General features: G+C 40.2%; 1 protein-coding gene across 1 annotated transcript; it reads right to left on the bottom strand.

Annotated features, from left to right (window-relative positions):
• Positions 1–7,916: 7,916 nt before the first annotated feature.
• On the bottom strand, positions 7,917–9,999 carry LOC123482698 (thrombomodulin-like). The gene has a single exon (XM_045211186.1). It carries the CDS (start codon positions 9,600–9,602, stop codon positions 7,953–7,955), a length of 1,650 nt encoding a protein of 549 aa, XP_045067121.1. The 5' UTR covers positions 9,603–9,999; the 3' UTR covers positions 7,917–7,952.
• Between the last annotated feature and the right edge of the window lie 5,194 nt (positions 10,000–15,193).

The raw sequence follows: 15,193 nt of genomic DNA, 5'->3' as shown, positions 1-15,193 counted from the left end.
ACTGGCTTAAGCAGGGGGACACGTCTGGCACTGCAAGATTTGAATCCCTGGCTGCGTAGTGTGTTACTGATGGTAGGCTTTGTTACTTTGGTCCCAGCTCTCTGCAGGTCATTCACTAGGTCCCCCCGTGTGGTTCTGGGATTTTTGCTCACCGTTCTTGTGATCATTTTGACCCCACGGGGTGAGATCTTGCGTGGAGCCCCAGATCGAGGGAGATTATCAGTGGTCTTGTATGTCTTCCATTTCCTAATAATTGCTCCCACAGTTGATTTCTTCAAACCAAGCTGCTTACCTATTGCAGATTCAGTCTTCCCAGCCTGGAGCAGGTCTACAATTTTGTTTCTGGTGTCCTTTGACAGCTCTTTGGTCTTGGCCATAGTGGAGTTTGGAGTGTGACTGTTTGAGGTTGTGGACAGGTATATTTTATACTGATAACAAGTTCAAACAGGTGCCATTAATACAGGTAACGAGTGGAGGACAGAGGAGCCTCTTAAAGAAGAAGTTACAGGTCTGTGAGAGCCAGAAATCTTGCTTGTTTGTAGGTGACCAAATACTTATTTTCCACCATAATTTGCAAATAAATTCATAAACAATCCTACAATGTGATTATCTGGAAAAAAAATTCTCAATTTGTCTGTCATAGTTGATGTGTACCTATGATGAAAATTACAGGCCTCTCTCATCGTTTTAAGTGGGAGAACTTGCACAATTGGTGGCTGACTAAATACTTTTTTACCCCACTGTAGGTCTTCAAGCAGATTTAAGTCAAAACTGTAACTCGCCTACTCAGGAACATTCACTGTCTTCTTGGTAAGCAATTCCAGTGTAGATTTGGCCTTGTGTTTTAGGATATTGTCCTGCTGAAAGCTGAATTCATCTCCCTGTGTCTGGTGGAAAGCAGACTGAACAGGTTTTCCTCTAGGATTTTGCCTGTGCTTAGCTCCATTACATTTCTTTTTTTATCCTGAAAAACTCCCCAGTCCTTAACAATTACAAGCATACCCATAACATGATGCAGCCACCACTGTGCTTGAAAATATGGAGAGTGGTACTCAGTAATGTGTTGTATTGTATTTGCCCCAAACATAACACCTTGTATTCAGGACAAAAAGTTAATTGATTTGCCACATTCTTTACAGTATTATTTTTGTGCCTTATTGCAAACAGGATGCATGTTTTGGAACATTTGTATTATACTTTCTTCTTTTCACTCTGTCAATTAGGTTAATATTGTGGAATAACCACAATGTTGTTGATCCATCCTCAATTTTCTATCACAGCCATTAAACTGTAACTGTTTTACAGTCACCACAGGCCTCATGGTGAAATCCCTGAGTGGTTTCCTTCCGCTCCGGCAACTGTTAGGAAGCATGCCTGTATCTTTGTAGTGACTGGGTGTATTGATACAACATCCAAAGTACACTTAAAAACTTCACCATGCTTAAAGGGACATTCAATGTCTGCTTTTCTTTTTACCCATCTACTAATATAAGCCCTTCTTTGCGAGGCATTCAAAAACCTCCCTGGTCTTTATAGTTGAATCTGTGTTGGAAATTCAATGCTCAAACTGAGGGTCCTTACATATAATTGTATGTGTGGAATACAGAGATGAGGTATTCATTCAAAAATCATGTTAAACACTATTATTGCGCACAGAGTGAGTCCATTCAGCCAGTGGCGTGTACAGTGCATTCGGAAAGTATTCAGACCCCTTGAATTTTTCCACATTTAGTTATGTTACAGCCTTATTCTAAAATAGAATCAAAATGGTTTTTCCTCATCACTCTACACACAATACCCCTTAATGACAAAGCAAAAACAGATTTTTTTAAATTTAGCAAATGTATTAAAAAAATAACGGAAATATCACATTTACATAAGTATTCAGACCCTTTACTCAGTACTTTGTTGAAGCACCGTTGGCAGCGATTACAGCCTCGAGTCTTCTTGGGTATGATGCTACAAGCTTGGCACACCTGTATTTGGGGAGTTTCTCCCATTATTTTCTGCAGATCCTCTCAATTTCTGTCAGGTTGGTTGGAAAGTTTCGCTGCACAGCTATTTTCAGGTCTCTCCAGAGATGTTCGATCGGGTTCAAGTCTGGGCTCTGGCTGGGCCACTCAAGGACATTCAGAGACTTGTCCCGAAGCCACTCCTGCGTTGGCTTGGCTGTGTGCTTAGGGTCATTGTCCTGTTGGAAGGTGAACCTTCATCCCAGTCTGAGATCCTGAGCGCTCTGGAACAGGTTTTCATCAAGGATCTCCCTGTACTTTGCTCCGTTCATCTTTCCCTCAAACCTGAATAGTCTCCCAGTCCCTGCTGCTGAAGAACATCCCCACAGCATGATTCTGCCACCACCTGCTTCACCGTAGAGATGGTGCCAGGTTTCTTCCAGACGTGGCACTTGGCATTCAGGCCAAAGAGTTCAATCTTGGTTTCATCAGACCAGAGAATCTTGTTTCTCATGGTCTGAGAGTCCTTTAGGTGGCATTTGGCAAACTCCAAGCGGGCCATCATGTGCCTTTTACTGAGGAGTGGCTTCCGTCTGGCCACTGTACCATAAAGGCCTGATTGGTGGAGTGCTGCAGAGATGGTTGTCCTTCTAGAAGGTTCTCCCATCTCCACAGAGGAACTCTGGAGCTCCGTCAGAGTGACCATCGGGTTCTTGGTCACCTCCCTGACCAAGGACCTTCTCCCCTGATTGCTCTGTTTGGCCGGGCTGCCAGCTCTAGGAAGAGTCTTGGTGGTTCCAATCTTCTTCCATTTGATGGAGGCCACGGTGTTCTTGGGGACCTTCAATGCTGCAGAAATGTTTTGGTACCCTTCCCCAGATCTGTGCCTTGACACAATCCTGTCTCGGATCTCTACGGACAATTAATTTGACCTCATGGCTTGTTTTTTGCTCTGAGATGCACTGTCAACTGTGGGACCTTATATAGACAGGTGTGTGCCTTTCCAAATTATGTCCAATCAATTTGTAGAAACATCTCAAGGATGATCAATGGAAATTTCGAGTCTCATAGCAAAGGGTCTGAATACTTATGTAAATAAGGTATTTCTGTTTTTTTTTTTTTTTATAAATTAGCAAACATTTCTAAAAACCTGTTTTCGCTTTTTCATTATGGGGTATTGTGTGTAGATTGATGAGGGGGGGGAATAATTTAATACATTTTAGAGAAAGGCTGTAGGCGCTGGACTCAGTTGATTTGATTGATTTGATGTTGCACTTCACTAGCGATAGCTTAAGTGAAGACAGATGAAAATACAGCAGACAGCGGGAGGAGAGAGATGGATGTGATTGAAAGAACATACATTTTCATCAGGATATTTTCTGTTTTTATTTGTCAGCTTTATGTAGTTTTACTTAGTTGACAATGGCAGTTATAGGCCTACTGCTACATTGGCCTAGGCTATCTCTTAGTTCCATGTTCACGTTGAATCAATGTGTCCATATGGCAGAGGATGGTGCTCTCACATTAGAGGAATTTTTACTTTTGTATTTTTATCATTTTAATTCTGATTTGTATTATTAACCACGTGACAATCGTTTTGAGAAATAAAAACGTTATTATTGAAATGTTCCACGAAAACGTGCATATGAAAATCATAACTGGTACGCAGATATGTAGAAATTGTAGGATAAATTGTATGTTTCCCCAAACTTGATACTCACTAAATGTAAACTCATGCGCTGCATAGGAATAGACATTGTGAACAGAGCACACATTTCTTATACTGCATAATTACAACATGTGTGTGTGTGAGAGAGTGAGATAACAAGAGGGTGCCTATTAAAACTGAGCACAAAAGGACAGCTATGCAATCCATCGCAAAGAAAAGCGCTCACCTTGTTTCAACACCAGCGGGTGGAAAGCACTGTGTTGCTTGCTAGACTAGTGGGCTAGTACGCCTAAGTGTTTGACATGGGCAGGAGCAGGACTCTGAGCTGAGGGAATGAGAGTGCCATGTTCATTATTTGATATTGGTCACATTCCCTTTTCGCCAAGTTTAGAATTGTAAACTAATAGAAGATAGAAGTTCAAAACAATTATGAGCACTGCTCCAGATCACTTAATATCCACCACTAGAGGGAGAGAAGAGAAGAGGGCGCGAGAGAGAGGGGAGACCGACAGAGAGGGAGAGAGAGACCCGACTTAACTCAAACTAAACTGTCTATCCTACAGCAGAGCGTGTCCGACTCCAAACCCCTACAACTGACTAGATAAGAGCATACCGCTTAGAAAACATAGCTGAGAGCTCTCCATGCAGAATGGGGTATATAAATATCCCCCCAAAAATGTGATCTCCTCTACTTCAATTCCATTATCATTTATATCAGTAATGCAACAGACAAATGGTTTAATTGTTTTTTATTGGAACACAAATTATTGCAGTTTTACCATCTGCACACCTCCAGCACCTGTACTTCCCGCGGCTATGCCTGAGAGTCTAAACATGTCCCACCAGTACGTGGCAGTATGGGGCCCTGAGAGATGGGCTTGAAAGATTATGTCTGCAGTTAGACTCTATTGGAAACCAACTGACTCTTTCGAATCCCAAAATGTTGAGAGTGAAGTATATCATATAATCTTACTTCTGCTGACTTTAAGTTACGTTTTTATAGTCCAGTGGTTTTACATGCGGATCTGTAGGTAACCGCCCCTTTCAGCCCTGTTCTGCACCGCCAAAAGTAGATTTCTGTTCGCATTTTAGCTAACTCTAACCCTACCCCCTTTTCTAACACTTAACCTAATTCTCATAACCTGCTACATTTATTCTCATAACCTGCTACGAAAAGTGAATTCTGACAAACTGTATACCATCTGGTCAAAGCCCGCCCCCTGGATCTCCTGGAAAGGGCTGTTGTCTACATTGTTATTACACATTATGCTAATTGAATGTGTAGAACCAGGGGAATTTTCTTTCTGTCTCAATAGGCTACTCCATATAGTCTAGTAGGCTAGTCCATAGTCCAATAGCCTGCGGCTGCGCTTCAGAAGGCCAAATACAATCAGGGGTGAAACTGTAAGAATCACTCTGAGATCAACCTATCATCCTGTCGGATCACCAGCCATTCGGCTCAAAATGTTACAATTTAGGCCTACATGCCAAAATAAATTCACCTGAAATGTTGGAAAGTCTATCGCACGGTTTCCCCCACAATTATGCTGTAGGTGAAAAAGCTTTTATTAAATAATATATTCACTCTGAATTATTATTTGAACAGTCCAAAACTGTCAAGTCTTGTTATTTCAATCATATTAGCCCCTGAGAACAAAATAACATTTATCTTAACTAAAAAAGAAAGAAGGTTCGTAGTAGTACTGCATTTGAGAGCAGGAGAGCAAATAATCTGAATTGCAATTGTGACAAAATCTTAATCCGGCACACTAAAAAATCTGGAATAATAGGTTATTGAGAGAATACATTGAATTCATGAAATAAGGCAGAAGATTAAATAAGCATAATTAAATTGCAGTCTCTTTAATAGTCCACAAGGGGTCAAACTACACAAAGGATTGGGACTTGTGGTGAGCTAAAGGAAAATATGCACATAATGAAAATAATAATTTAATATGTTTTTTTTCTTTACAAACATTGTATTGAAAGATTCCTTCTTATTGGCTGTTGGCTGATTTGTTATTTGCTGTGTGACAAAGTGAGGATGTCATGATGAGATATTTACATGTACAGTTGAAGTCGGAAGTTTACATACACTTAGGTTGGAGTATTAAAACTTGTTTTTCAACCACTCCACACATTTCTTGTTAACAAACTATAGTTTTGGCAAGTCGGTTAGGACATATACTTTGTGCATGACACAAGTAATTTTTCCAACAATTGTTTACAGACAGATTATTTCACTTATAATTCACTGTATCACAATTCTAGTTGGTCAGAAGTGTACATACACAAAGTTGACTGTGCCTTTAAACAGCTTGGAAAATTCCAGAAAATGATGTCATGGCTTTAGAAGCTTCTGATAGGCTAATTGACATCATTTGAGTCAATTGGAGGTGTACCTGTGGATGTATTTCAAGGCCTACCTTCAAACTCAGTGCCTCTTTGCTTGACATCATGGGAAAATCAAAAGAAATCATCCAAGACCTCAGATAAAAAAATTGTGGACCTCCACAAATCTGGTTCATCCTTGGGAGCAATTTCCAAACGCCTGAAGGTACCACGTTCATCTGTACAAACAATAGTACGCAAGTATAAACACCATGGGACCACGCAGCCGTCATACCGCTCAGGAAGGAGACGCATTCTGTCTCCTAGAGATTAACATACTTTGGTGCGAAAAGTCCTTGTGAGGATGCTGGAGGAAACAGGTACAAAAGTATCTATATCCACAGTAAAACGAGTCCTATATCGACATAACCTGAAAGGCCGCTCAGCAAGGAAGAAGCCACTGCTCCAAAACCGCCATGAAAAACCAGACTACGGTTTGCAACTGCACATGGGGAGAAAGATCGTACTTTTGGAGAAATGTCCTCTGGTCTGATGAAATAAAAATATAACATTTTGCCCATAATTACCATTGTTATGTTTGGAGGAAAAGGGGGTGGCTTGCAAGCCGAAGAACACCATCCCAACCGTGAAGCACGGGGGTGGCAGCATCATGCTGTGGGGGTGCTTTGCTGCAGGAGGGACTGGTGCACTTCACAAAATAGATGGCATCTTGAGGAAGGAAAATTATGTGGATATATTGAAGCAACATCTCAAGACATCAGTCAGGAAGTTAAAGCTTGGTCGCAAATGGGTCTTCCAAATGGACAATGACCCCAAGCATACTTCCAAAGTTGTGGCAAAATGGCTTAAGGACAACAAAGACAAGGTATTAGAGTGGCCATCACAAAGCCCTGATCTCAATCGTATAGAAAATTTGTGGCCAGAACTGAAAAAGCGTGTGCAAGCAAGGAAGCAAACCTGACTCAGTTACACCAGCTCTGTCAGGAGGAATGGGCCAGAATTCACCCAACTTATTGTGGGAAGCTTGTGGAAAGCTACCCAAAACGTTTGACCCAAGTTAAACCATTTAAAGGCAATGCTACCAAATTCTAATTGAGTGTATGTAAACTTCTGACCCACTGGGAATGTGATGAAAGAAATAAAAGCTGAAATAAATCATTCGGTCTACTATTATTCTGACATTTCACATTCTTAAAATAAAGTGGTGATCCTAACTGACCTAAAACAGGGAATTTTTACTAGGATTAAATGTCAGGAATTGTGAAAAACTGAGTTTAAATGTATTTGGCTAAGGTGTATGTAAACTTCCGACTTCAACTGTATATGCCATGGCCTGCACTTTGGATACCATACAATGAAATAAAAAACAAACAATTGATTGCCAATAGTAGCGTACATTTCCTATATGGCAATGAAAATGACACCCATAATTCCATACTCAAAGTGTCTTGTTTGAAATTCCTGTCCATATATGGTTTTGGGCAGTGGTGTAAAGTACTTAAGTAAAAATACTTGAAAGTACTACCTACGTTTTTTGGGGGGGTATCTGTACTTTACCTTACTATTTTTATTTTTGACAACTTTTACTTTTACTTCACTACATTTTTAAAGAAAATAATATACCTTTTACTCCATACATTTTCCCTGACACCCAAAGGAATAGAACCCCCCTGGTCATCCCTACTGCCTCTGATCTCGCAGACTCACTAAACACGTGCTTCGTTTGTAAATTACGTCTGAGTGTTGGAGTGTGCCCCTGGCTATCCGTAAATTTAAAAAACAAGAAAATCGTGCCGTCTGGTTTGCTTAATATAAGGATTTTGAAATGATTTATACTTACATTTTATCAATTACATTTACTTGTGATACTTAAGTATATTTGAAACCAAATACTTTTAGGCTTTTACTCAAGTAATATTTTACTGGGTGACTTTCACTTTTACTTGAGTCATTTTCTATGAACATATCTTTGCTTTTACTCAAGTATGACAATTGGGTACTTTTTCCACCACTGGTTTTGGGTACTTTTCTGTCGTTACTTGCTCCAAATCGTGTCCATCATCACCTTGGGTTTTGGGCGCACTTGGAACTTCTAATTTGTTGCGACGTTTGAGAATATGTTGGAGTAAAAATACCATTACCAAAACGACAATGACAATACACACTATTAATCCAATTAGACCACCTGTTGTCACAGTTGAGGGGCGCTGAGTTGGATATTTGACACTTGGTGTAATAAAATCAGATGGTGTCGTAAAGCCTGAACCCTCCGACGGTTCTCTCTCAACACATGTCCATCCCTCAACCAAGTCGAATCCCTCATAGCAAGAACACATATGACCTCCATACGTATTTGTGCAATTATGGTCGCAGTAACTCATTTCACATTCATTAATGTCCAAGCAAAATCTAATCTCATTTCTTACATCAACCAGGAAACCCTCGGGACAGTTGCATTGATGTGGCTCATTTGGGTCACATTCTGCAAGACACTCTTCGAAAGGACAATGAAGTTGACATTTGTTAGGGTCTTTTCTCGTTGCAATATATCCTTCGAAACAGGAGCAATTATAACTGCCCAATGTATTTTCGCACATGTGCTCGCATGGGCCATCCATGTAGCACTCATCTATGTCAACACATTTGTCATTAATCATTTCGAATCCATTTTGGCATCTGCATTCAAATCCACCAATATTGTTGACACACTCATAGTTCTGTCCCGGGCACTGTCTATCATCGAAACAATCATCAATGTCTTTGCACTTCTTCCCATCTTCTGCCAGTGCGTACCCATGGTGACACATGCAGGCGATGGAGCTGTCATTTTTCTGGTAGCAAACGTGTGCACACCCGAAATGAAGGCAGGGATCCTTTTGCACAACTTCACATGTAAATTTATTGTCATGCAGAGTTTTTCCAGTTGGGCAGATGCATACAGGTTGTTGATTAATCAATGAGCACTCATCCTCACAACCACCTTTCAATACATCGCAATTCCATGGTGCTTGCATCCACTGTTCAGAGAGACATATATACTTGGAATCAAAGGGGTTGAGCGTTGCAGTGCTTCCCATAGGCAATACCAGTAGGTCATCTCCCTCGAATCCCAATGGGGTCTCATACAGAACGGACTGATCGCTTTTTATGTCAAAACGTTTGCAGACACTTAGGAAATTATACTCACAAATGTATCCATCTATTTCCCTGTTGCATGATTGTTCTGTCCAATTAAATTCGTCTTTGGACACCGAGACGCATTTTGAAGAGCAGACATTGTCAATGACCCCCCAGTTTTGAAAGTCTGTGGAATTATCTCCCGTTATCCATCTGTAGCCCCGCAAATCAGAGGCACTGTCTGGACATTGTCCACTCGGTAACTGCAAACCAATCCAGTAATCTCCTGTAATAGCAATTAAAATCGAAATGATGTCTTGTGATCCCGAAGATCGCACTGTCATTAATTGTCCATTATTGCTCTCACAATGTTTTTGAGCCGTTGCAAAATCGACTGGATCCTCGAAAACAGCAAAACACTGATTCCCGATACAGTATGCGTTATGTTTGGCTTCTCCCACTCTCATCAAGAATGTTAGAGTAACAAACACCATCACTATTATGTCCCTCATTTTTTAACTCAGTTGTAACAACTTTCTAATTAGGCCTACAACTCTTGCGCGTATTAGAAGTCAATATAGGCTATAGCCTAGTTTAGACTGTTTATCCTGCTGATCGCTCCCGCTTATAAAAGACTCACTCCATGTTTGCGCTCTGGTCACGGAAGGAAGTTCCTTGGAAGGAAGTTTCTTTTCAGCTGGTTGCTTCATCCCCTTCCCACAACGTTCTCTCTCCCACCGCGACCGTGCACATCACTATAGCCTATATTTTGAATAACGCAGAGGCACGCGAGCCTACCCACACACGAGTGGGCGCAAATATTAGCCAGCATTTGGCACTCAAACAAATGTCTAGGCTAGTAAACTGCAAACATGAAATACACGTTGGTAGATAACCTCTACAATTGAATAGGCCTATATTTCAACAAATGGAATTTGGATATAGTTCAATTTATTTGCAGAAGCCTAATACATGTTCATGTTTCTCTCTCTCTCTCTCTCTCTCTCTCTCTCTCTCTCTCTCTCTCTCTCTCTCTCTCTCTCTCTCTCTCTCTCTCTCTCTCTCTCTCTCTCTCTCTCTCTCTGGTAGCTCAGATGGCACATTCAAGCTATTTTGGGATACATTTTAGAACCCCATCCAGAAATGGGCACCATGAGAAGAGAATCAAGGCTCTGAAAATATCAATCAGCAGTAGAAATGATAACAAAGTGAACCCCGGCCCCTGTTTTGGTAAAAAGCTGAATGCAAGGACTGACAATCCATGATATCAAAAGTATAGTTATAACCAAGTTTTGAGGCTATATAGTGTTTGTTTACATTTACTTTGTTTACAAACATTGAAGTAAAACAAGTTTAGGCCTACATTTTGGGTTCTGATGGGGTACTACAGGCATTTCTAAATTATATTATTCAAGAATCAATGGGTTCATATAATACATTTATAAGTCAAAAATTGATGTAGCAATTACTGATTGCCCCTTTAAGGTGATTTACGCATAATATGGTTTCAGGTATTTGCATAAAATTTGATTAGACCTTTAAGTTACAAATACCAAACTATGCCTCCAATACAGAAGGAATGACAATGTTATTTTCCTCCAACTAATGACAGTATAGCCCAATATAGGCCCTCCACACACACACAGCCTTACTCCAAAGATGCATTATAGTTTCTACACTGATATAATTCATGGTCTATATTCAACTTGTTAGCACAAATAAAAGTGGAAGTGGAGCAAGCAAAGATAATTTCACACATGGCTGCTTAATTTACCATTTGCTAAACAGTGGGTTGTTATTTGCTTTTGCTACATTTCAATAACGAGTTTTAGTGAGTAAATAATAAGAATAATCCCAAAGAAGTTAAATAATAATTTATTAAGTTTTCTTTTATAATAATTTGATAGGCTAATATATATATATATATATATATATATATATATATATATATATATATATATATATATATATATATAATTAGCCTATAGGCCTACTTTGTTATTGGCTTTGTTCACTTATGAAATTGGTTTGAATTTTTAGTGATGAGATGAGCCATTTCTGATATATGCCTACTAAAACTGTATGAAATAAAAACATTACAAGTTCAAACCAGCTGATTCTCCTTTGCAGACCTGTAAACAAGGAATGACAATGAAAATGGCAAAATGATCAAACAACATATTAATTGTCATATTATAAAATGTCTGTCAAATGACAATTTTTGGTACTTATCCATTGTGACTTGCTGCAAATCGTAATTACCAACGCCTTGGCTTTCGAAAATAATGTCTAATTTACCTCGACGTTTTAGTATAAGGTGAATAAGTACAACCATCACCAAAATAACAATGACAATACATACTATCATTCCAAGAAGACCTCCCGCCTTTACAGTGAAAGGGCGCTCAGTTGGATGATTGGCACTTGGTGTATATGGTTTCATAAAACCTGAACCCTCCGATGGTTCTCTCTCAACACAATCATATACACCAACCAAGTCGAATCCCTTGTTACAAGAACACAGGTAACCTCCATAAGTATTTGTGCAATTATGGTAGCAGTAAGAACCCATCTCACATTCATCTATGTCGACACAAATTGATGACCCATTTCTGTCATCGAGTAAGTAACCCAATTGACAGTTGCAATGATATGTTTTACTATGGTCACATTCTGGGGGACACTCTTCTGCTAAACAAAGAAATTGACACCTGTTGGTGTCTTCTGCCATTGTAATGAATCCATCAAAACAGGAGCAACTGTAACTGCCTATTGTGTTCGTGCATTTGTGGTCACATGGTCTCATGAAGCATTCATCCACATCGACACATTTGTCATTTTCCAACTCATATCCCTTCTGGCATCTGCATTCAAATCCACCAAGAGTAGGCCTATTGACACACTCAAAGTTCTGTCCCGGGCACTGTCTATCATCGACACAATCATCAATGTCTTTGCACTCCTTCCCATCTTCTGCCAGTGCGTACCCACGGTGACACATGCAAGCGTAGCTGTCATCTTTTTCTGGCAGAGATGCGCGCACCCTGAGTCAAGGCAGGGGTCATTCATCGCATATTCACATGTGACGTTATTGTCCTGCAGAGTTTTTCCAGGTTGACAGGTGCATACAGGTTTATGGTTAACTGAGGAACAGTCATGCGAACAGCCACCTTTAAATACCTCGCAATTCCATGGTGCTTGCATCCACTGTTCAAAGAAACATAAATATTTCGATCCGAGGGATTTGAGCGTTGCAATGGTTCCCTGGGGTAATGCCAGTAGGTTGTCTCCCTTGAATCCCAACGGGGTCTCGTACAGAACGGATTCGTCCCCTTTTACCATGACATGTTGGCAAGGACTGTCAAGTTTATATTCACAAATAAATCCATCTATTTTACTGTTGCATGGCTGTTCCGTCCATACAAAGTCGTATTTTGATACTGAAATGCATTTTGAAGAGCAGACATCATCAAAGTGTCCCCAGTTCTGGAACTTCGTTTCATTATCTCCAGTTATCCACCTGTACCCTCGTAAACCCAACGCTTGGTCGGGGCATTGCCCGCTCGGTAACTGCAAACCAATCCAATAATCTCCTGTATGAATACCGAGTAATATTAAAAGGATGCTATGTGATATCAAAGATCGCACTGTCATTAAATGTCCATTATTATCCTCACAATGATTTTGTGCCGTTCCAAAGTCGGCTTGGTCCTGGAAAACCGCAAAGCACTGCTTCTCGATGCAGTATCCGCCACGAGGGGCATCCCCCTTGACTCTCAACAGGAATGTTAGCGCAACGAGTATTCCTCCAGTATCCCTCATTTTTAAACAATAGCCTACGCCTCAAATCAAATATAACAATTTCGCATATAATTTAGATATAGGCTACTCGGCTACTCTGCTATAAATCACGGTTTGATTAGTACAATGAATGTTAAGACTGCCGATAACTGCCATTTATAAAAGCCTCCCTCCATGTTTTGATTGATCAAGGAAGGAAGTTCCGTTTTGGATGGCGTGGTTGCTGACTAAGAACAAACAAGTTCTCTCTGAACCTGCTGGCTGGCTGCAACCCGGACTCAGGGGTAGACTTAACATAGTAAAAGTAAATGTATTAACGCACAAATGTGTATGATATGTTACGTTTTGTATGGTATGTATTATTTTGTGGATGTCCATTATCCATTTCATATGATATATTACGAATCACAATTTGCATGATATGTTACGAATTGCAATTCGTACAATATGTTACAAATTTCAATTCATACAATATCTTACACATTTGCAAAATGTATGATATGTTATGAATTCCAATTTGTTGTGGCTAAAGTTAGCTAGGTGTTTAACGCTAATGTTAGCTAGGGGTTAGGGTTAGGGGTTAAGGTTAGGGTTAAGGTTAGAGTTAAGGTTAAGGTTAGAGTTAGGAGTTAGGTTAAAGGGTTAAGGTTAGGGTTAGGGGAAGGGTTAGCTAACATGATAAGCAGTTGCAAAGTAACTAAAAAGTAGTAAGTAGTTGCAAAGTGGCAAATTAGATCAATTGCTAATGTTGCCCATGATGAGATTCAAACCCGCAACCTTTGGGTTGCTAGACATTCACGTTATATGGCCACCTGTCCACCTCAGCCAACCACCCTACTTTCGTTTTTGGCCTTAAGTAACCTTCTGTCTCATGTAACCATCCCAAACTTAACATTCTGTATCATACTAATATGAGTGTCCTGATTTTACGTTTACTTTGTTACCTCTAGTCTATGAGACCACGCTGGCCCGTCATGCCATATTACTAGTGTCATCATGTCACTGATGCATGGACGCATGCACGCACACGCAGTGTAGGAGGCTATAGTCCAATACTCAAATTGCAAAATGTATGGCCTAGAATTTAAATAAAAAATAAATTTCAATCATTGCAAAATCAAAAACGTAGATAACCTAGATCTTTCAGTGTATGCAGACTAATTTGCTCAGTTTTCCCCTAGTATTTACAGGTCTCTCTCTCTCATGAGTATGCCTTTAGGCAGCTCAGATGTCACATTCTGAGCTATTTTAGGATTAATTTTAGAACCCCTGTATGTCCACAAATAGACATCCTGAAGACAGACACCTTCTTCATGAGGTCATTTAAAGACAAGATGTTTTAGGATATATTAGAATACATGAATTATGAATTATTATGTTATTACATAGGCTATGCTGAATATTCAGAGGCAACCATGACAATATCTGGGTCTCTCTGTTTGTCCAGAGGTGGTAGCCTAGGAGGAGTAGGAACATGATCACTCAGGGGGAGAGTGAGTCAGGAGTGGCACAAATGCGCCACAGGACGTAGAAGGTTGGCTCACTTCCTCTAAGACCATCCCACAGTGTCTGGTAGTAGATAGAGCTGGCATGCTATTTCAGCACTCCCATATTTCCTTTACTAAAATGGGTGGAGTGAGAGAAATGGGGAATGGGGTGGAAGTGGGTGTGGTTTTGTTCATGCAATGGGAACAAAACCTGTCCAACCCTCATATTTGATTAGTCCTACTGATTTGGTATGCTGTCATGATGAAGGCCACTATGTAGGCTACATTGTATGATAAGGAGTGGCGTTTGTAGATTATTGTTGGCTGCTTGATATATCTGGAAAAAAATGTCATGTCTCTTTTGCGTATTTATTTAAAACTTACAAGGGGAAACTTCAAGATGTGTCTGCAGACTGTTTATTTTTGGAATATCAAAGATATCCAGAATGGAAGAAACCATGCCTGTTCTTTCCAACACTTATGTTTGTATAGCTACATTCTGACAGAGCCAGTTCCATTGTTGCTGGTGCCACCAACAACATATCTGAAGCATATCATTGAGTAAACAATACCTCAAAGGGGCCCACTTCTTTGGGCCCATTGCAAGACGACAGTCTTTCATATGGGAGGAAATGGGAGGTCTTCCCCTGCAGGGTGTAGCCGGGATGAGGAGAAAGGGAAAAGGTCTGTACCGATGACTTCCCTGTACCCCCTAAACAGCTAAACAGCTACCTAGCTAGCTAGCTAGTTGACTGCTGTGGCTAGCCAGAAATGACTTATTTTGAAAGTTGATTACCCTTTGAGGCTTTAAACGT

The sequence above is a fragment of the Coregonus clupeaformis genome, chromosome 36 (genome assembly GCF_020615455.1).
Source record: "Coregonus clupeaformis isolate EN_2021a chromosome 36, ASM2061545v1, whole genome shotgun sequence".
Lineage (NCBI taxonomy): Eukaryota > Metazoa > Chordata > Actinopteri > Salmoniformes > Salmonidae > Coregonus > Coregonus clupeaformis.
Note: the sequence above shows the minus strand (reverse complement) of the source record. Positions and strands in the feature narration are given on the sequence as shown.